Source organism: Harpia harpyja, chromosome 10, assembly GCF_026419915.1.
Source record: "Harpia harpyja isolate bHarHar1 chromosome 10, bHarHar1 primary haplotype, whole genome shotgun sequence".
Classification (NCBI taxonomy): Eukaryota; Metazoa; Chordata; class Aves; order Accipitriformes; family Accipitridae; genus Harpia; species Harpia harpyja.
Window position 1 is genome coordinate 30,894,743 of NC_068949.1, and position 22,539 is coordinate 30,917,281.

Consider the following 22,539-nt stretch of genomic DNA (forward strand, 5'->3'; position numbering starts at 1 on the left):
TATACTTGTAGGAAATGCTTCCTGCCTTGCCAGAAAATGAGTAAAGTTTTGAGGGCACAGCTCATGCTGGAATGAGTCATTTTTCCCACTGAATGGGAAGGTCTGCGTGGAGAGCCTTCTGTGCCCTGTTGATACTGCCTTTAGTGGGAGGATGAAGTGAGTGGACTGGTAGGGATAAGATTGCTGCAGTTATCAGAGCAAGTCATGCTCTTGTTAGGTTAGGGTTGAGGGAAAGAGGCTGATCCAGCTCCAAAGTTGGATGAATTGCCCTTTGCGGGTGTGCACAGGCTGCACGTTGTTATCTGTTTGGGTATCCTTCATTTAGGGACTAAGGGACATGTGACAACTGTTGTTTCAAATACTATTTTGTGTTCAAACTTCCTTGGAGAGCCCAGCCCCTTTTGCTTCGGAGACTGTTGCCAGAGCATAGCACTCCTCCTTGTGCTGTTTATGGTGAAGAAACAGCTATGGCAGCCTTCTGAGAAGCAGTGGGCTGCTCCATACCTCCGATCACAAACCTCTGGATGCTTTTCTAAACACTGTGTGAGTTTGCAAAGGTGATTATTGCTTGGAGACAGATAACAAGTCTGTCTGATCCAGTGATCGTGCTGTGGCTAGCTGGAAGGATAGCCTGATGTGTTTAGGAAAACGTTCAGGTTTAGGCTTTTAATTTTGGTTTGTCAGTACTAGTGGTAATCTGTGAGAAAAATGACATCAACAAAACAGTTAACACCTTTCCCCAGTTATTTCAGGTCCTCAGAGTGCAGCCATGCATCACGGGCTAGACACTCGGTGTGCTGGAGGAGACCTTCGGGGACTCCTGGCAGTAGTGGTGATGGAAGAGGTCGGATAGGCAGAACTACTGCCTCTGAAGAAAGCTTCTGTTCCACGGGTGGTTAATTTGCTGAGGTTCTCTGCCTCTCTTTTCCCAGGTTATTCATTCCTACCACTTGTGAGAGATTTCTGCTCTTTCAGTTCTGTGTAATACCAACTCAGGTCTTTTTGTGGTCAAGATATCCCAGAGGGAAGAGAGGCCTTTGGCAGGGAAAAGAGTAGGGCAGGAAAAGAGCAGCTAGAGTAAAAGCTCTTTAGTTAAAAATAAAAGGATAAACTAGTTATTTGTGAAAGGGATAGCTGAAGTGGCCCCTGATCAGTGGGTTTAATTGAAGTGGAGGCCTGATGTTCTTGGGTGGATCGTCTGTAATCCTTCATTTAAGAGAGGGCAAGGTAGGTCATGCTGTCCTTTGAAAAAAACCTTATAAAAGCTGATGAATGGTCTTGTCTAAGTTGGTGTCCATTGCAGTCATTGCATGAGTGACTACCTGCTGCTGTGTGGGCACATAGGAAGAGCAGGGATACAGTTGTGTTGATGCCTGAAGTGTTAACGTTTTGGTATATTTACCAGCTTGTTGGTCCTCAGTTTTTGCTGCTAGGTGGCACTATCATCTCTCAACTGACAGTGTTTGAGGAAAAGAAAGGTAAACACCATAAAAAAATCTATGGAAGCAAACGTGTTTTATGTAAGATTTTCAATGGAAAATTGTATTTTAAAGTTTAAATCTGTACCTGTAATGATTTTAAATTGTCTTTGAATTGTGGTATGTGTGTCTGTGCTTCTCATAAAATACATGCATTTATAGTTGCTCATAAAATGAGGTATTCAAAGACATTGTGGAGGATATCCACTTGTGAAAAATCCTGTGGAACTAATGTCAAATCAGCAGTTCTGTATCCCTTTCTTTTATTTTGAAATTGTGATGATATATTAAGGCAGATGATACATTTATGTAAAGCTTGTCCTATGAAACGGACGCTGCTTGGCAGCCAGACTTAGAATAGCATGGCAGATTGCCTACAGTCTCACCAGTGTGGATAGATCTGGAAGCTTATAAAGAGTAAAGTCAAAGCAGTAATTAGGCAGGCAACTATTAGCAAAGATGAAGTGAGGAGAGTAACGGACTGATGGAAGCTGAGAGGATCGATAATGATGGTGTTATTTATGTTACGTGCTCTTTTCCTGCAGTGCCTGGGCTTTATAGTGAGACAGGGAAGTAATAAATTGCCATCGTCTTTGAATATGAACAGGTGGAGGGCAGGAGTGAGGAGAATTTGCTTTTAGAAAGAGAAATAAAAGGATCTTGGAGGAAGACTTCAAATGCACACCCTTGGGTTGTTTTGGGGGGAACTGGAAGCTGTAAACAGTGTAGGCTTCTGCATACCTTTTCCCATTCTACCCTGGAGAAGGGCATGTTATCTGTCTGCTGGGGACAGCCACCACTTTCTGACGTATTTTTATGTTTTGTGGAGTAAAGAAATTGATATACAGTTTAGTTGTTAGATGTCCAAGGTCAAGAAGCATAGCCTTACTTTTTGGAGGAGAGGTTGAAGTTTCTTGAGACTTCATTAGTCACGTCTATTGCGTGAGGCCTTGGAACAGTACAAGTTGCAGTCTGTATGACTAGTGCCTAGGGAAGCTATTGACCTGTGTATGTATGGCCATTTGTGTTTTCTGTTAGAGCCATCCTGAAATGGGGCTGATGACAACACCAACAAGCCCAATTCCAATGACACCTGTCACTCCACTTGGAACCACCCCGCCTTCTTCAGATGGTAAGAAATGTAATGATCTCCTGGGGAAAAACAATTAAAAACTGTAAAATAACTAGCAAAGCATTTTCTCAAGATGGCAACTAATGAGGTCTGTCTGGAGCAGATGTAACCCGATGGTCTCTTCCTGGAGTGACTTGCCTTACTAAACATGAGCGAGATTCTTTGCCTCGAGTTTATTGCTGTTTTACCTTGTATATTGCTCAACAAAATTATGCTGATATTCCTTCTGAAAACAGTACTGTCCCAGTATCTGCGTGAAGATACACCCAACCCTTTAGTTATTCTATGTAGGCTTTTACTTATGAATATTTCTAGTGTCAGGTTCTTTGCCTGTGATTACTTGTCACTGGAACAGATTTACAGAGAATCGCAGTGGATTCCTGCTTGTTGTTAATGCACTTGTCCTCAGCTTTGTATTAATTGGGATCTGAATCCAACCTGGGTGTGGAGGTATTCCTCCCTCTTGTTACCTTTTCTCTGGTAGGCTTTGTAAATGACTGGAGATCTTTTTTCTAAATGAGATGTTACATGTCCATATAAATACACTTTCAAATCATCTAAAATAAACCCCTTTTCGTTTAAGGTATGGATAGATATAGCCTAGTTTAAGAGAAGAAATCAAATGGCTGTCGTCACGTACTTCAATGGCATCATCTAGATCTGAAGAAAGTGTTTAATGAAGGAACAGAGTCAGTTTGAATAGAGCACAGTTTGGAGATATTGCTGGGAAAAAGCAGCCTGGGTTACTCAGTTATATCAGCTATTCGGGTCATTTGATACCCTAGTTAAGGATGATCCTCCTTGTGGATGAATTCTGTCTGGTTACCATGGATATCAAAAGCTTCAGTTAAAAAGCCCCCTATGCCTCAAATCTCCCCGTGTGTATAACATAAAATGTAGAGGGACGGGCATTTTGTGGGCTTCTGTTCAATGTGTTTGTTGCAAATGTATCCACCCACACCATATTATACAACTGACAGAATTTATGCTTACCTACATCTACAGCTTGCTCACACTCTCTTTTTTTAATTTACCAAAAACCAAAAGCAAAACAAAAACTCCATCCTGCTTTCAGCAGAGGTAGTGATCTTGTGAAGCTTGAGGCTTCTTGCCACTTGTAGGGTTACTAAGTTTAAGGAGAGGAGCTGATCTTAATGTGCAGCAATTACATCGGGAAGCATTCCTTATTTCTATTTGCTGTCACCTTGCTGACCCCTACTCTCAGTGATAATTTTTCTTTTTTTTGAGGATGTCGGCTTGGTTTAATTTGGTGGTGCTTTAGTATTGCTGTTATTTTAAAGGTATGACAGAATTTTCCTCATTTTCTAAGGTCTTGCAACTCAGCTGTAAAATTTGACTATGGCTGAAAGTTAGCAAGAGGCTTTTTGGCTTTGGAATGAAAAGATTGCTTTCTTCTTTCTCCTGCATTTAAAAAAATTGTGTAGTTGAGCTATTTTCAAGTTACAGCAACATGTAGAAATCCATCTTTGAGTTTCAGGCACCTTTTTTTGTGCAGACTGGGATTAAAAATGGGTTCATATTCTGGTTTGAAATTTCTCTGGCTGTTAGCCTATAGTGTGAATTAAGACCTTTTAAAGCTTCAAAATGTGTGTTAAAAAAATCAAGGTCTGTAGCGTGAACCAGGATAAGCAGCGATGTGTTCTTCAGAGTGGTTTCTTTTTTTTAAAAATGAGACTTTTGCTAGAAACTGTTGATCCATAATATGTAAATCAAGTGTGCCTGTCACCATAGTTATCTAAATGTCAGTTTGCTTACTGTTGTTAAATACTCATTCACTGCGTTCATTGTAACAGCTCTAGAAGGACCCACTGGGGATATAAATATGTTTTTCAGACTTTTAGTTAAATCTATGAGCTATTCATAATATTGGGGGTGAAAAAGCTTCCAGTTTCATTGCATAGACTTTGCCAACAGACTGGGCATGTTAGCAACGTGTCAGGAGCCCCAGAGCTTCAAGATTGAATGCGCTAAAACAGCTCACGCTTGGGGATGTGCAGCCTTTAGAAGCTAAAAGCCCCTTTATCATTTCTTTGATGTGATTCGAACAGTGAGGTTACATTGATCTATTTGGCCTGTTGTTTCCAAGGGCCACAATTTTATATTCAAGGTGACTGTGTAATCCTGAGCTCCAGGAGAACCTCTGCTGTGCTTTGGGCTTCTCAGTGCTCAGTTTAAAGAAACCTGCATTTTACTGTTGGTTCATCTCCTTCATCCTTCTGTGCCTGTACTTGCCCCAGTTCCAGGGGTAGATAAACCTTTACTTGCCTCATTACAGGGTTATGAGATATAAGGCTTGAATTATGAAAGGCATTGTTTGTTAAAGCAGACTTTTCTCTGAACCAAAATACAACTGCCTACAGGATCAGATCACTTTCCCTCAGAGCCCCAAACCTAGCCATCCAAAAATCAGATGTGAGTAGTTCCTCACTTCTCGCAAGGTCCAATCTCATCATAAATACCTTCATCTTTCCTTAAGAGTGAGAAAAGCCTTGAGCATTCCTGAGGATAGATGGAAAAGAGATAATATAGCTCTTAAGATGTGTGTCCTAGTGGTCTGCAGATCTGTTTCCAGTGCAAAGGTAGCCCTATCTTAGGCTATCTTTACAGCTTGAGAAGAGAGAGCGCCTTCTGGCAATTGTAATTCAAGCCACCTATGACCTCCTGCTTGTGAAAACCTGTGAGTTTGAGCTCCTAGGCAGCCAGAACAGTAGTGTTATTGTCATGTCAGGAGAGGCACATAGAGCTGGAAAAGATCCCCTTGACTCCTTGAATCTAGTGCCTTGTGCTTGCAGGCACATCATCATAGGATCCCTTAAATTTATCAAACTCTGTCTTAATTTGTTAAATTTGTTTCCTGTTAATTCCTGTTGGGAGGCAATTTCAGCATCTTGTTCCTTGGTTAGAAATCTTCAGCTTTCCAACCTGCATTTCTTGTCAGTTTATCATGTTAACCTTATGTTGGAACACAGAGAGCTCTTTTTCATATGTTGGGTTACTCACCTGTGTATTTTGCTGTCTCGTAAGAAGGGCACTTTGTTCCTCTGGTCAACCTACTAGCCTTTCTCTAAACTTGTTCAAGTATGAGTTCATCCTCTTTGAACATGGGATCAGCATAACTATGCACAGTGTTCGAGACAAGGTCTCACCAGCACCTTGTGCAGTGCATTACTGTGTTCCTGTCTCTGCTGGAAGTGGATTTCTGGATATGTTGTAGGACCACACTCTTCAGTGTTCTGTGTTGGTAGCTCGTCATCTCGTGGTATGATAGGGTACCATGGGGTCATAGTGTTTCGTTTGCAGCTGATGAGCAGTCAGCTTGCCACAGAAATAAATCCCTGAATTCCTGACCTTATAGCTTGCATTGTTGAATTTCATCTTGTATTTATTATCTGGTCCTTGTTTTTATCTCGTTCTTTGTGCGCAGTCTGATATTCCTCTGTGTTTACATATCCCAACTTTCTGCCCGTAGCAAATTCATTAGCAAGCAACTGTTTCTTGTGCTCAGGTCACTCTGAAAAAAGAAAACTATTCCCTAAACTGACACTTAAGTAATTCAAGTAGTAACTTCTTCCCAGACCAATAATTTCTCCAATTGTTTCTCCTTTGCCAGATCTTTGATGTACTCTAAATTTCTGCATTTGTTCCCACCTATATGCCTCACTCTTAATTTTTCATACAGAACTGTATTGAATGCTTTACTGAAGTCCTCCTAGACTAGCTCCATCAGTTGTGGTTTTTTTTTTTTGTCTGAGCTAATTTATCTTAAACGATATCAGACTTATCTGGCAGGATCTGCAGGTAAATGCATGCTGCATTTTTCCTACTTATCTTTCCTCCCCTTCAACATTTCTTGTAAAGTCTTTCTGAATGGGAAGACTGAGAATGGCCCTTGCAGACAGCTCAGGCTCAGTCATCAGTAAAAATGTGGCTCAGTCACATGTTAGAGGTTTGACAGCTCATAAATTCGGTGCTTCAGATGGTACATGGGGAGTGAGCAGGAGGCATATTGTGCAATTAGCTGAGGAATTGAGATAGCTTTTTGTAAAGTCTAAGGCAGATGATGTCCAGTGTTATGGTGTCAAAAGTACAGCTGGTGGTAACAAGGAGTGTATCCTAGACACGTGCCAATGAACTGCTGTTCTGCTGCAGGTATGGAAAGTACATTTCTGCTCCCTGCTGTGTTGTGATTTCTCTAGCACAGGCTATGATTGCTTCTGCTTCTTGATTTTTATAAAGTTGCTCTTTCTACCTCTCTTTTCTACCATTTTGGTCACGCAATAATTATTACATTACTGTCTTGTGCGTTGCTTCTGCAAGAGAGGCTGTTGTTGGGAGGGAAGAATGGAATTGATGTGGACCTTTGGGAACTGAAATTCCAAAATGGCTGAAACTGAAAAGGGTCTTTGCTTGGCATGTTTCTTTCCAAGCTGAGAATGGTGTGAATGTTAGCTGTGTTGGTTGTAAGAATTAATTGGATATCGGTGAGAATATCTTGAGCTCCCTAGGTTGGGAATGTTGATGATTGCTAAAACAGCAGGCTGATCTCCCTCAGGGGTGGGGGTGGCAATGGGGCAGGACAGAGAAGGGTATCACTTTGCTGGGTAACACAAGCTATCTTTAGAGCAGGAGAAATGGTCTCTGAGGGAGTGGTACCAGTCTTCAAAACAAAATCTTTGGTGGGTGGTCATGAAGGAGGAGGAGGTCAGGTGGCCCTGCAAATAAGCTGATCCTATCCCAGATCTGTGAGTCTGTGACTTGGTTCTCTGTATAGTTATCTCTTGTATTTGTGGAGGGTTAACGTGTCTTATCTGCTTTGTTCCAGTTATAAGCTCTGCAGAGCTGCCTTTGGATGCTGATGTGCAAACTAGCAACCTGCTGATAACCTTCTTGAAGTACAGCTCGATTGTGATGCAGGACACAAAAGGTAAATAAATTCTGTTGATGCAGCTGTGGATGCAGCAAGCAGTGCTTCTTGAAGTCAGGAGGGCATAAGAACATGTCTAGTGACTCCAGAAATAGAAGTTAACTGGAGTCCCTTTAGAGAACTGAAGGTTTTACCTTTTGAGAAAATGAAATAATTTCTTATTGTGAGATAAGAGTTATGAGACTAGGAGAGACCTAATGATGGCAGGAGAGAAGTCAAATATGAAAAGATTGTAATAATAATAATAGTACCTAATAACCAAGTCTGTCCCTATACAGGAGGTGTGAGCATATCTGATTCCCAACTGTCAGAGGGGAGAAGCCATGTACCAGAGAACTGTATTTTTAAGAACATTTAGAAGCTGGCACAGGAGGCAAAGCTCAGCATTAGGAGGAAATATTTTCTTTGTCCTTTGATACTTGCTGGTTAAACAGGCTCTTTAATTAAGAAGAGGACAGCAGTAACTTACATTGTACTGGCAGTAATTTGCTTGAGAAGATATATTTCCATATTGTGCTTTTTGTTTCTCCTGATAGTTTTGTGGGGGTTAATTTCAGCTTGCTGGAGTTGAAGTATTGCTTCATCTCCTGCTCAAGGTACCCAGGGGTGCTGTTTTGCCCAGTGGTTGTATGGGCAGTACCACAGTGTGAACATAACAAGTGATCTTTGTACCATATTTCAGCCTATTACCAACTTTTGCTGTTAAGTTAAATATAACAACTGAGCAAAAATAGGAAGATAGCTGCAGAGCTATGATATGTGGATTACTGAACTTCATGAATGCTTGGCACTGAATAAGAGAGCAGGTGGAGAGTTTCCTTGTACCTACTAGCTTGCAGTGAAATTGTACCTGGCTGTGTTTTTCTTGTTCAGTATGCAAGCTAGTTGAGGAAAAAGTGAATAATTGAAATTAGGACCAAAAGGGACTTCATAAAAATATCTAGCGTACCCCTCACAACCAAGGCAGAATCAGGTTTATGTGTATCTTTTCTCAGAGATGTTGCTAACAGGTTGGATGAAGGCACTCTGATAGTGGAGTGTCATTTTTGGACTTCCAGTGAAGTGTTTAACTACCCTTATTGTGAGAAAGCTTCATGTGCTTCCTAAATTCTTTTCTGTGATTTAAATGAATTACTAGTTATCTTCTCCAGGGCAGATACTGAGAATGGATTATTTCTTTCTTTCTGTCAGCCGTTACGTATTTGAAGTCTGCTTTCATGTTTTCTCTTGCTTTTGTCTTTAAGCTAACCATGTCAAATCTTTGCTCAGTCGTTTCTTATAGATTGCACACATGAAGAGGGCTTACCAGCTCTCTAATCATTCTCATTTGCTTTTCTCAGGGTCTCTCTTGATGATCCAAGTCTCTGATGGAACAATTCTATGTTTTTCAATTTCACTTCTGCACTTATTTGTCACTGTAATATGGAAAGTCTGCATAGGGCCTCAGAAACTGCCAAACTGGATTAGTTTCAGGTGGAGTGAAATCTGATACAGGGGATTCCTTACTAAACAAGCGAGAGATGAGTTTATTCTGGTATGAGACAGGAGTTGATGTTTCTTTCTTTACTTTGGCTCTAGCTTCTATAACGTTTGAAATTTGTGTGGCTGATAGACTTAATCTCCTTGCTGCCATGGTAGTATGTGGCAATGAGCTCCACTGACTGATTGTTTAAAAAAAAAGCGTACCTTCCAAACCAGTGCTTATTAATTCTAGTGGGTATATTCCTGTCCTTATATTTTGATGACAGATGAGGCTCTGCCTAACTTTTTTTCTTCTTGTCTAAGTCCAAGCATGTGACACCAATATAGCAACAAGAGAAGAAGAATTAATAACTCTAATTTACTCCATGTGTCTTGAGACAGGTGGGAACACTTAGAGGGGAGACTGGTTTGTTCCACATCCAGGACTAGACAGTTGTTTTGGTCCTGTCCCAGAGAGCATAATTTAATAGATTGCATTTGCTGGATCGTCCTCTTGTTTTCTCTCATGTCAGCCAGAGGCAGCTGCCTTGGGAGAAACAAAAACTCTGTATCATTTTTTCCCATCTGTAAAATAGAGTTCATACGGATATACCTCCCCATAGGAAGTGGTCTGCTTTGTTCCTTTAATGAAGGATGCTGTGAAAGTACAAAGTGTCTGTGTGAGTAACGGCCTGCATAGCTGCCCCATAACTGCTGAAACCGGCATGATGTTCACAACACATTGGCTGAAGGCAGAGTACTTGGTGTGAAACAGGAGCCTTTACAGCACAATCCCCAGAGAAAGAAGTGGTAGCAGCACCTACAAAAATACATAGGGAGGCCTTACAATAGGAAAATAACAAGGCTTCAGTGTATCAGTGTTCTTTGAGGCCATTTCTCCTGCTTTGCTGGAGTAGAAAACTTTTCACTTAAACATTTTAGCTGAGTTAAGGAGACATAGGAGAGACTTTTAACTCTCCCATTCCAAAATTCCTCTTCATCTTACTTAGTACAGCAAGATGAAATCAGCACACTTCAGGGCACATCTTGTTAGTAAATATCTGTCCCTCAGCAGCATAGAAAAGAAAACAAAAGAGGCATTGAACTAGACAGAACAGCTAGCTAAGCCCATTCTATCTATTTTTATAGATAACCATATACCCACTAACTAGCAAAGTGTGTGTAAAAGTGACCTGAAAAGATGCAAGGAGTTTGGCTGATGCTGTCTTCTGATTTATATGAAAGTGGTCTGACTGTTTCAGATTTCTCTCTCCTCTGGGTTTGACTCCAAGGCAGATGTCTGGGATGTTTAGTAGTCTTGTGCTTTAGAGAAGCTATTGGAGGTCTCAGGAATGTGCAGTTTTAAGCTTCCTCGGGGTTTAGTTACAAGTATGTTGTTGTGGTTGTGTTTTGTTTGGTTGGTTTTGTGGTTATGGGGGTGTGTGGCGTGAGTGGTTTGATTTTTAGAACAAAAATTTTTAAATGAACTTGACTGGACAGTGCCTTGAACAACCTGATCTTAGCTGGCCCTGCTTTGACCAAGGATTGGGCCAGAGGTTTCTTCCATTCTAAGTTACTCTATGATTGTATGTATCTTGGTTTTTTTGGTATTTCAAGGTTAAAATTGAGAGAGAAGAGTTTTAAATAATCCAAAGAAAAATTGCATTCTTCTGTCTTAGTCCCTCTCTGTTTGTGAGTCTTTCAGCCCTCCAGTTGTGATTCAGGGCAAAAGCTGCTTGAAGTTGTGAGATGAATAACAAATTGCGGAACGTGATCAGGGTGGACCTCCTTTGGCTTAAAATGCTAAGCCTTTGCAGACTTTCTTCTTTCATGGTTTTGCACAGAGTAGGTCATGTCTCTCAGTCTTGGGGTTAAAACTCAGGACTTTGAGCACAATGTCAGGAGTCATTCTGCTACACTGTGCTATGCCTCTACCAAAGCTTTGCTGCTTGTTTCATAACCTACAGCAAAGGTGATCTTTCTCTTTCAATCTTGTCTAAGAGAGGGAAAAGTGTGTCTCTGCTGTGGCAGAAAGACTAACCCCAGTGTTTAGAATATCTGTGGAAGTAAAACTGAATGAGACAGAAGCCTCACTGATAGTTATGGTGCTGTTGGAGGTTCAAATCAGAAACTTTGCTGTTGGTGCAGACTGGTGACAAATTGGTGGGATTAGTGGTCAGGCTGGAGGGCAAGTGCTTAATGAGAGTAGTTAAACTATTAGCTATCATGGAGGAAGTAGGAATATGAACAATCTCCAAGGCTGGGCTTTTGTCTTGCTGCAACAGCTGTCTTGCTCTTCAGCATTGCTAGGCTTGTGGCTCATGGAGGACTTGTTTTTTCTTCTTTGCAGATGAGCACCGGCTACACAGTGGCAAGCTGTGTCTGATTATCCTGACGTGCATAGCAGAGGTAGGTTTCTTGTGTGAAACTGTTCAGCAGATTGCGTGTTACAGGGCTCTATCTGCATGCACATCCCCTGCCTCCTGTTGAGCAGGTGCTGAAGATCCGCAGTGGTAGTGAGGACTCAGGTGCTTAACGTTTCACTAATAAACCTGATGTAGTACTGTTAAAATTGACTTGAAACTTGAAAATTGGATCATCTTATTTGGGTTAATCAAATCCCAGGGATGAAGAGAGAAAAGAGTGAACCGAAGCCTTTTCTCTCTTAGCAGTCGAGTGGCCTTGTGGTGTGGCTTTTAGATGAGTGATGTGCTAATGGCTTTCAGCTCTGTGCTGTTCATGGTAAACATGGGCAGTGCCATATCTCTCCCGCCTAAGAAGGATATGAGTCTGAAAGAAAGCCCCATGGTTGTAGGCCCCTACAAGCAAGACAAGTAGCAAATCTGGTAGTAGGGTGAGAAAGCAGTATCATGGCGCTACATCAGCAGTCCTGGCTGAATGTGGTCCTGTCTCATGGGAAGTATGTACTAATGGCTTGACTGGTGTCCTGAGTGGTGATTGAGTTTGCATGGCATTTGCGTTTTGCTTGCTTGCAAGTAAAGACCTTTCATTTGTAACAAAGAATAAAAAGCAGCGATGTTGATAGCCAGTGTAAGGATTCTGAAGTAATCTTTCTTCAGGGTGCAGCCTGAAAGCTAACCATCTGCATTTCAAATATTTATAATTAAATGGTTTTGGCACTTGAGTTCTTCAGGTGGATGCATAGATAATACAAGATAAGAAATTCTGTTTCTACATAGCAAGGGCATATTTTGCTTCTGGTATTAAAGGGAGGGTATATTTATTACTCAATCTGGCTGTGCATTATCCGGAGGAACCACTTCGATTTAGAGCTGGTCTTAGAATGAGCTTTGCCTGAGGGGTGGGACAGCTGATAAACCTACCTGCTAGTACTGCAGTAACTTCTGGTCTGATGGGTCCATCAAAACGCCGATATAAACCTTCGCCCACACAGTCACAGGAGCTTGCATGCTGGAGAATCACCTCGTGAGTTATACAGCACTTGTTAAACTCTTGACGCTGTGGTGTGTGCAGTCCAGAGTTTGGATGAGCAAAGGAGGAGAATGGAAAATAAATTGCTAACAAAGCAAGTAGTAGCACAGACTTTAAGTGAAGTGGAATTGGGATCAGGATGGGTTTACTATTGTGTGACTGGAGGCATGGGTGGGGACAAGAGGAGGTGACAGGTGGCTTTTTAACCTTATAGCTATATGTTGGGAGTTTTACACTGAAATGCATGTGATTTGAGTGGCAAGTGGAAGGTGTTGGCCACTTGGTTGGCTGTTCATATTTCCTCCCTTTTCTTGCTCTTTTCAATAGGATCAGTATGCTAATGCTTTTCTCCATGATGACAACATGAATTTTCGAGTAAACCTACACAGGATGGTGAGTCTCTTCCTCCAGATGATCTGTTACTCTTTGGGATGAGAGCACAGAGGATTTGAGTCCCTGTATGTTGAAAACTGTGTCACAGACATCTAATCTAGATTGTTAAGGCATGTGGAAATACTGTGAGAAGTGCAGTAGCTGGGAATGATTTTGAAATCACTCTCAGAATGTCTCTCTCCTTCAGAGAGCAAAGAGCTGGTTGCCCTGTTGGTGAATTCAGAGGCCTGTGTAGCTGCGGAGGAGCTGTGTATTACAAGGTCTCTGAGGAAATCAGTGGCAATCTTAATCTTCAGCAAGCATTAGCCCTCATGTGATATATTAATAGCCAGCTGGAGTTAAACAGAGTGCTGTAATTTGGCTTATGCTTCATGCTGGGTGGGGTGACTCACCTTCAAGGAGGAAAGTATTTTTTCCAGAGCTTTTTCCTATAGGTATCTATGGAGGAAGTGTCCTTACCTGGCTCATGAAGCTCTGTAGTTACAAGTAGCTTGAATGGTTATCCTAACTTGATGCATTCTGTCTTTGTGGTACTGGCAAGTTCCACTTCATTTCATAGTGAAGCAGCACTTGGAAGTGTCACTAGTCCAGGTTAGAAAAAAACGTCTTTATAGCGAGCATACTGCAAGGGTACTAGTGATTCCCGCTTAACAGCAAACATGCCATTTGTCCTGGTTTCAGCTGGGATAGGGTTCATTTTCTTTCTAGTAGCTGGTATAGTGTTGTATTTTGGATTTAGTATGAGAAGAATGTTGATAACACACTGATGTTTTCAGTTGTTGCTAAGTAGTGTTTATACTAAGCCATGGATTTTTCAGCTTCTCTTGCCCAGCCAGCAAGAAGGCTGGAGGGGCACAAGAAGTTGGGAGGGGACACAGCCAGGACAGCTGACCCAAACTGGCCAGAGGAATATTCCGTACCATGTGATGTCATGCCTAGTATATAAACTGGGGGGAGTTGGCTGGGGCGGGTGGCAGATAGCTGCTTGGGAACTAACTGGGCATCAGTCGGTGAGTGGTGAGAAATTGCATTCGGCATCACTTGTTTTGTATATTCCAATTCTTTTATTATTATTATTGTCATTTTATTATTGTTACTATTATCATTACTATTTTCTTTCTTTCTGTCCAATTAAACTGTTCTTATCTCAACCCACGAGTTTTACTTTTTTTCCCCCCGATTCTCTCCCCCATCCCACTGGGTGGGGGGGAAGTGAGTGAGTGGCTGTGTGGTGCTTAGTTGCTGGCTGGGGTTAAACCACGACACCATTCAATTAGCCTTTCTGGTCTCTTACAATAAAGACCAAAGCCATTTAATACTGCACATGCTGTTAAGAATGCAGATCAGACTTCTGGGTCAGGAGCAAATCAGTATGTTAACCAAGGGGGAGGAATTACTGTGTGATTTTTTTATTTTTTTTTTTCCCCTTTCACCCCCCCCTCCCCCCCTGCCCCCATGATATAACAGTGCCCTCCAGTTACACAGCTAGAAGAACAAAAACCCAGTGGTCAGCATGCTGAAAAACAGGCATAATTTTGCTCTAGCCATGGCCTTTAGGATTAATATGGGTGAGATAGCAGTTGGAGAAAAAGACAAAGGGAAGCCTATGCTGATGGTACCATTTGCATGAAAAATACAGTAATACACAGAATGTCACTTCAGGCTTCTGCTGACTTCTTTTCATCTTTGTGTGTTTAAAGCCAATGAGACATAGGAAGAAAGCAGCAGACAAGAACCTGCCCTGTCGCCCACTGGTGTGTGCGGTGCTTGGTGAGTATTGTTAGAGTACGTGTGTGCTTGTGGTTCCTGAAGCATCTTTTGTTCTGCAATAGAAGTATGAGATTTGTGGATTAAGGGGAGGGGTGGATGGACTTAAAAGGAGGGCAGTTACGTACTAAAGATATTTCCAGCGATGGACTGTCCATCTCTATACCTGGCTGCCTCACAGAGAAATTAAAGCCAAGATTGCTGTTCTGTAGCAAGAAATCCTATATACATTTACAGTAAGTTTTGCAGAAGCCTGTTGGTCTCCTTTACCTGAATAAGTAACAATAGGGAGGGCAGTTGATAAATTCAGAGTTTTAGGTGAGTGTAGTAACAGTTGGTTACAAGTACTTTCTAGATGATAGAATGAGGGCAAACCTACAGAAAGGACAGATGTATGTTGGGGGAAGGTGTTTTCTCAGCATTTAGCCTTTTCTGAGCAAAAAACCAATAGGAAGTCAGTAGCTAGGTTTTGCATGTGGATATGGAGGCTGAGTTGAAAGCTTTTCATGCAGCATATGATTAGATTCTGACACTCGTTGCTGTGGAGGCCAAAAGCATAAATGGGTGCAGAAATGGACAGAGCCTGAATCCCTGAATGACTCTTAAGCCTGATGATATGGAAACAGTCTTTGCATATGGAAAACAGCATTTTCAAACAGGTGATTTTTGAAGCCAAGATACAACAGCTGCATTAAAAAAAAATCTTTCTAGACTTACCAGTTTTCAGGCACTCTTTCCGTAGATTGTTTTTAGTCACTATTGAATCATATTGCTGGGCTATTAGTACCCTAGGAGGTTACATCTCATAATTGTTACCACTGGCATGGGTTAAGCATTTTTATGCTGAAGTTGTGTTGGGCAGAGAACACACACACATTCAGCTCGTGTTTATTAGCTGAACCATAGTAACTTACCTCTTTCAATTGTATTTCTCTACTCTTTGCCTCTTATCCTCACACTGGGAGCCCTTAAATGTTAAAGAGACATTCTCCCTTTTTTTTTTTAACTTTTTTTTAACTTTTTTTTTTTCCCCCTGAATGACCCTTAAGCAGAAGTTTAGTCTGTGTTGAGATCACACTAGGTTTACTTGCTTCAGAATTTATTTTAGGGAAAAATTAGGTGTTCTCTACAATCTTTTATCTCTAAACATCTGGGCTGTACTTTCTGGTAAGAATGATTTTTCTAAAATGTGCTTCTCAATGGAATTTTCCATTAGTGGCAAGGCTTGAAATATGAGAGCAATTCTAAGCATCAGAATTTGTGGTGTATTCTTTGACTAACAGTGGGGGAAAGCTTATGGGGAAGCAGTGCCTCAAAGCAAATTACACTATGTGCCCTCAGTTTCCAGTAGTTTTTTTTTAATTCCAGAGAATGTCTAATTCTCTTTAAAACGAACAACAACAAAAAAAAAAGAGGGAAATTTCTCTCATCTAAGTCGGACTATCATCTGGTAGAGGTAGGTAGGTGGGGTAGTTTGACTTACTCATTGTTGTCTACTAGAAGTTAACCGTAGCTAGCTCAATACTTACTTTTATAATTTCCTTTTCTGTCAGATTTAATGGTCGAGTTCATTGTAACACACATGATGAAAGAATTTCCTATGGATCTCTACATGTAAGTATCTGTGGGGTGACTCGTGATTTTGTTTGAAGTTTGAATTCGGGTGGATTCTAGTCAGAGCAATCTTCTGGCTGAAATAACACTGTGGTTGATGGGGAGCAGGATGGCTTTTCATGAACTCTTCCAGCAACTTTTTCTACTTCTAAAATGCTCTGTGTGCCAGAAAACTGAAAGCAAAATGAATTTCCACCTTTCAGGCCGATTTCCTAATCTACTTGATCAAATACAAAGAGCTTTTCAATCTGCAAGAAGTTTCATAATAGCAGTCATTGCAAGAATCCCTACTTCCAGAAGTTGAATCTTGGTCTAGAAACTGAAAAGACAGTTTTGAAAAACCAAGGATGACTGTCGTGAGGCCTGGAAGGCAATGTGGACAGTAGGAGAGAGGTTTAAGCCTGAAATAGCCTGCTAGGCAGCAAAGGGTAAAACCTAGCAATGGGGAAAAGGAGAGAAGAGGACAGGGCTACACAAGAGCACTCCATGTGTCCCAGGATGCCCCTAGAATGCTTTGTTCTGCTTTAGCCTGGAGGGCAGAAATAGGATTTAGGCAGATCATTGGCTTTGCTCTGACTGTACAGTACTGAATTTCCCCAAGGCTTGAACAGCACTATATTCTGTAGAAGAAATAAAGATACATAGGCTGTTTTCCCTTAAGGTAACTTTTCAGCATGTTCTGATTTTGCCCAAATAACCCTGCAACTACAGTGCCTTTGAAAGGGTTGTACAGTTCACTTATGAGTTTGTGAGAAATGTTTTTTTAATGACAGTTAAAGAAGTAGTTGTAGATGGGTGTAGTGCGCTGGAATTTCACAAGAAAGGTGTGAAATGCTTGGGCTCAAATGTAAGGTCACATCTAGAAACCCCCTGAGAGTAAAAATAATGAGCAGTAGCAACCATCAGTGGACATCTGTATCCATTCATTTTGGCATGTTTGTGCAGTCCTTTCACTACACTGCTGTCTGAAACCATCCCATAGTAGACACAGTTATTGCAAAGTGGGTGTTCTGAATGCACAAATAGTGTCATACTTCTCTGCAATACATTTAAAAGGTGACAATATGAAGCTGCTCAAGGGAGGGCATATTAATATTTAAAACAGAAATCCAGGTTGCTTTGACCAAGGGTGGTTTTTGTCCATTATGTGTATTATGAATGCTCAGCACAAAGCTAAAAAACAGAGACACCCTACCAGGATGGATAACTTCATAACTAAAGCAGTTTCATAACTAAAGCAGTGTGGTTTGGGAGTCTGTAGGCTGGTAGCTGGTGCCCTGGCTCCTTAGGCAGGGGTGCTAGGACTGTTATGCCCCTCCTCATCCCTTTTTTTCCATGCCTTGATTTCACCCAGAAAGCTGTATGCTACTGTATGCAACCACAAGGTTTCAATGCTGAGATATGTTTGCAGAGTATTTTGCATTAACAGCTGTTGTAATTACAAAGAAATCTTTTAGCTGTTGCCAGGTTCTCTCTGGTCAGTGCCTTAAATAGTTTGGTTTTTTTTTTTTTTTTGTAGAGGCCAATTTTAGTCTTGCAGCCAAGCATATATGTAGGTGGAAAGGTACTGGGCATTGTCTGGTACCAGTAACATCAGAAATAGCAGTTGCTCTGGGAAGGGACCTGCTGTTCCTGATGTGAAGACAGCTGTCTGTATTCTAGCTGGTTTGCTTCCTTTTCTTGGTTGAATTTATGAGAATCCAGTTTGAAATACAGCACTTAAAGTGATGCTCAGCTATTAAAATGGTTTTACCTTTATTTGTCTAAAGTCAGTTTCAATCCTTACCCCATTGTGCTATTTTTGGGATCATCTAAGGGTCTGAAAAGAATAATGTATACCTTCTCCATTTTATTTCTTAAGGCTTTTTAAAGCCTTAGTTTGAACTCTTCACCCCATTTTGAGTAACTTCCATGCAAATTTTTAAAATTTGATTCCTCTGTGTTTGTCTGATGTGTAGTGTCTTTCAGTAGTGTCTTTTCAGAGAGATGTTGATATTAATGAGATAATGTGTTTTTGAGAAATAGGGATTAGGGGGAAAGAATTTCTCTTTTTCAAAGTCTTCCTTCTGTTTTTTCTAAATGTCAATAAATAAAAATAGCTTGGTCTAACATTCAAATTTGTATATATTTTTTGTCTTGTCCTTAATGATAGCTAATGCTAGAGAATTTACTAATTATATTGTATATTTAGTTCTGATGTTATTTGTGAAGAATGTTTGTGCACCTAAGACTTTGTATAAACACTAGATGCTATAGAGACCTACAGGATTTGGAGACTGAACAAGTATACTAGCTGTATGTTGGGGGATTTTACAGCTTGTAGGTGTATTGCTTGATCATTCCAAAGTTCATACTTAAATTATTTGTTTAAGGAGGCTGGAAGAATTGACAGAAATGTCTTTCTTTTTTTATATAATTAAACTGTGTGCCTCAGTCAAACTAAAAATTCTGCAGTTTGTTTTGACTCTGTCATTTCCTTTAGCCTCATCATTTGGGCCAAAGAAACTGAAAGGCTCTGTTGTGTCCAGATTTTACAAAATCTGAGCGCAGCATCTCATACATATGGAGCCTGCAAGTTAAGTAACTCCTTTTGTGGACTTTATGAGGCCCTCATAAAGGGTAAGGGCAGCAAAGAGTGGAAAGTATTAATTAAATATAAACAACAAACTTGCATTTGTAGTCGATCCAGTCATGTTGAGCTTAAACTGGCATACAGTCCCCTTTCTCTTGTCTCGTCTGGTTCTTTCTTGCGAGTGTTGCTTCCCCTTAGAGTCCAAAACCATAAGCCTCATCCTCCTCTGATAGGCTTTGAGTTTGTCTATTTCCCTGCTGCTGATTTCAGAGACGTTTCCAGGTTTGATGTAGAATTGCTGGGAAATGCAATGTAATCAATCCTTTGCCCTCTGTTTTCCAGACGGTGCATTCAGATTGTGCACAAGCTGCTGTGCTACCAGAAGAAATGCAGAGTGAGGCTTCATTACACCTGGAGGGAGCTCTGGTCAGGTACTTTGCATCTGCAGAGACAGTCAAATATGAAAAGCCCAGAGTGCGTGGCTGTTTGGTGGCCATGACTGCTTGTTCCATTGCTACAGGATTAAATAGCAAGCGGCAATTCTGTTAAAGCATCTTTATTTTGCTTCTTAGTTGCTACATGCAAATTACCTCTTTTGGAAAGTCAGGTCATTATCATAATGGTAGCTAATTTACTTTCTTGTCTGGCCATGATCACCATGGTATCCAAATGTCTTGTTTTTCTGTTTTATTACCTGAGTCCCTCTTCACCTGATTGGAGAAATGGAGTTATGTTTTATGCAGTAGTGTTTCTCTCAGATATTTGTGAGTAGAAAGGAGGTAGGCTCTTGGGTAAAGGGAGGTGGACCTTACTTTTCCTTTTTACTATAAGACATGGATACACATAGAGTAGTGTGCGCAGCTCCTTCTGAAGAGAGCAACCTAGAAATGTCAGCGGGAAGGAAGAGAGGCTTTTAACTCTGACCTTTGCATTGATGATAGATAGTCTGGTTCATGCCACTGGTGTCCTGAGATAGATGAGTATTATGGGGTTTGACTCATAATCTAGTGGACATAGCTTTGTAAGACTGTTTTATGATGCAGTCATTGTGTGGGAAGTCTGAGGAAGGGGTCAGCAGAATGGATGATGAGACCTAACAGGCTTCTTTTGTGGATATGGTGTGTGCTTCTGTTCTTATCTTGCAAGCAGTGAAGTAGCTCAGCTAGGAAAGTACAGTTAATCCCCTAGCTGTTGTGGCTTAAACGAGAGGTTTATGAAAATTCAAGGGAATGTGGTCCTAATTGTGTGTTCCTGGAGCTGTGCTTGAGACCTAGGATCAGCAACTTGGCTGGTGTAATGCAACTCCATCAGAAATCTGAGAGAGGATGACTTTTGAAAAAGGTGCTGATGAGTGGTTTGTGAAGCTGTTCTCAATTAGCACTGAGTACTTCCCTTCAGTAGCTTTGCACAGCTGAGTGTATGTACAGAGAAATGAACCAACAATCTGAGTCACTTTCAGTTATTAAATTTTCACCTTGTGTGACATGTGGCCCGTTCAGACTTTTTAAATTATTCTTGTAGAAGGTGAAGTGGGTGCCCCTAATTAAGGGATTAGGGATTTCTTTTTGGTTGTTTTCTTCAGAACAGAGCCCCTAGAGGCATGGCTGCAGTGTAGTGCTGGTTCAGGAGAACACCATGTGCGGTGTGGACATCTATTGTGAATAGAAATTGCATCTGACAGTGCGTGTGATACCTTCTCAGCAGTTACCAGTGAACCAGATGCCTTCCTATTTGGCCAGGCTGAGCTGGGTCTTTTCTACACACTGGTGGTATAGAAGTCTCAAATATAGTGCTTTTGCTTGAATGTACTGTTCCACAGTTCAGAGAGCACACTTTTAGGCATCTTTCAATCCTTAACTTTCCCTGTTTTGTGGGGGGGGGGGGGATATAATCCTTGCTAGATTCAGTATCATGGGATATTCTTTTTAGCTGTCTCTAATTAGCTGGTGTTTGTATAGTGCTTTGGAAATGTAAAGTGCCTCAGAAGTATTAAGTACTGCATATACTTCAAAAGCAAAGCAGTAAAGTAAAAAGCACTCTGGTCAGGTTTCTGTGAAGGACCTGGAATGCCTGCACACTGAAGAGCTCCATGCTTACTATAGATTTCTGCATGTTTAGGAAGATCCTCTCATGCGGGAGTAAATTACAGTAAGAATGTTTCAAATTTTTTTTCTTATAGGGTGTTGAGGTGAACAGAGAGATTCTTCAGTAGCTGCTAGGTGATTCATAGAGGCTGGGAGGCCCTGGGTTGAATGGTATGTGCACCTGCAAAAGGGCACATCCTGGCTGCTCCAGGTGTGTACTTCTAGAGTGCTATATGTGGCAGACTAAATGCTAATTGCCAGCCCTAACTTGAGCTGTATTTCATAATTAACTCTTACCGTTGTCAAGGCTGCTCTTTGATTACCCAGAATGCTGCTGCCCTGGATGTGAAAGAATGGCTATTTTTCTGGTCTTGATCTATCTGACAGACGATTCCAAACCAGAGCACAAGGACTTCTGAATTCATTTCTATCCTTTATGTGAGTATATTACCTTTTGGGCTTTTATTTTGGATCGAAGAATTAGCTGTTCATCCAGCAGTGATAACTAAAAGGGAGCAGCTATTCACTGTAAGGTCTGAGATCTCAGGTTGCCCCATCAGGTGTGCTTTACAAAAGATCTTCAAGCCCACACTTGTCTTCTTGAATGACAAGGTGTGTGATGACTGAAGCAATGCCCCTGTTGTGCAGCATGGATAATAGCAAGGGAAGCCCCCCAACAGAGCTGAGTGGAACAAAGACGCTGGAGGTAATTGGTGTAGGGAAGTATTGAAAGAAGGGGAGAGAATTCTACCTGGCACATGAAAGGAGAAGAGTCATTTCAGGCAGAAAATTGAGTGGGAGAAGAAGACAAAGGGAATACTGTGGGGTAGGTAGTCGGTATAGGGTGCGGAGGAACTGAGATAAAGGTGGTAGGTGGAAGCAGTAGCAATGTGTGGAGCCTTCTGTTCACTTGCCGATTCTAATGTTAGCTAGTCTCTAATTAAGGAAAGACACTCGTGTGTCATCTGATGGATAGATGTTCTTCCTTTGTGGGTGCTTTGTCTTCAGTATGGAAGGCCAGCAGCACTTTGAGAGTTTCTGCATTTCCTTTTTTGATTTTAAGTTGCAATGATTGCAGAGAAAAGCAGTGGAGCCCTGTGTTTGGCATCTCTCAGGACATATATCAGGCTGTTTGTGCAGTCTGTAATACTTTATAGTTTTTTGGATACGCCACTATGTGGCACATTGCACACATATGATCTTAACTTCTGTTGGACTTCCTTTGTCAACATCTGAGCTTGAGGAACAGCAATATTGTTACTGAGTCTTTTGTTGTGATTCAGCCTTAGCTTCGTTATTAGATCAATTCTTTCATACTAAGTTAAGGGGCCAGGACCATGGCACTCAATACAATATAAAATCTCTAGCTGTGCTGACCAGATTACCAAAAATGTTTAGCTGACAGAGAATGATGCAGGGGTTTGAGAGCTGGAAGCAGGACTGACAGGAAGGAAGATCTGTAGGTGGCAAAAGTAGTATATATAAGCTGGCTCTAGCTAAAAGTAGTCTGAAAATAAATATCAGATCACTAGTGGAGCTAGATTCTGGAATATCCTAGAAAGAGTGCTGGAGAGTGAAAAGCAATTGTAATTTGATTAGCCTGTGAAAATGATTACCAAGCGCAGTTACTGATAGGTAGA

The 22,539-nt window shown here is 41.2% G+C and overlaps 1 protein-coding gene across 7 annotated transcripts in view; it reads left to right on the top strand.

Moving 5' to 3' along the window:
* Nucleotides 1-22,539, top strand: part of ARMH3 (armadillo like helical domain containing 3) — a 130,482-nt gene that overhangs the window by 23,569 nt on the left and 84,374 nt on the right. For all 7 annotated transcript variants that reach the window (XM_052799663.1, XM_052799665.1, XM_052799664.1 and 4 more), the window contains 7 exons: nt 2,517-2,610; nt 7,454-7,555; nt 11,367-11,425; nt 12,797-12,862; nt 14,563-14,632; nt 16,183-16,243; nt 19,158-19,246. In XM_052799663.1, the coding sequence (XP_052655623.1) occupies nt 2,517-2,610; nt 7,454-7,555; nt 11,367-11,425; nt 12,797-12,862; nt 14,563-14,632; nt 16,183-16,243; nt 19,158-19,246 (541 nt within the window). The remainder of the gene's footprint in view (nt 1-2,516; nt 2,611-7,453; nt 7,556-11,366; nt 11,426-12,796; nt 12,863-14,562; nt 14,633-16,182; nt 16,244-19,157; nt 19,247-22,539) is intronic.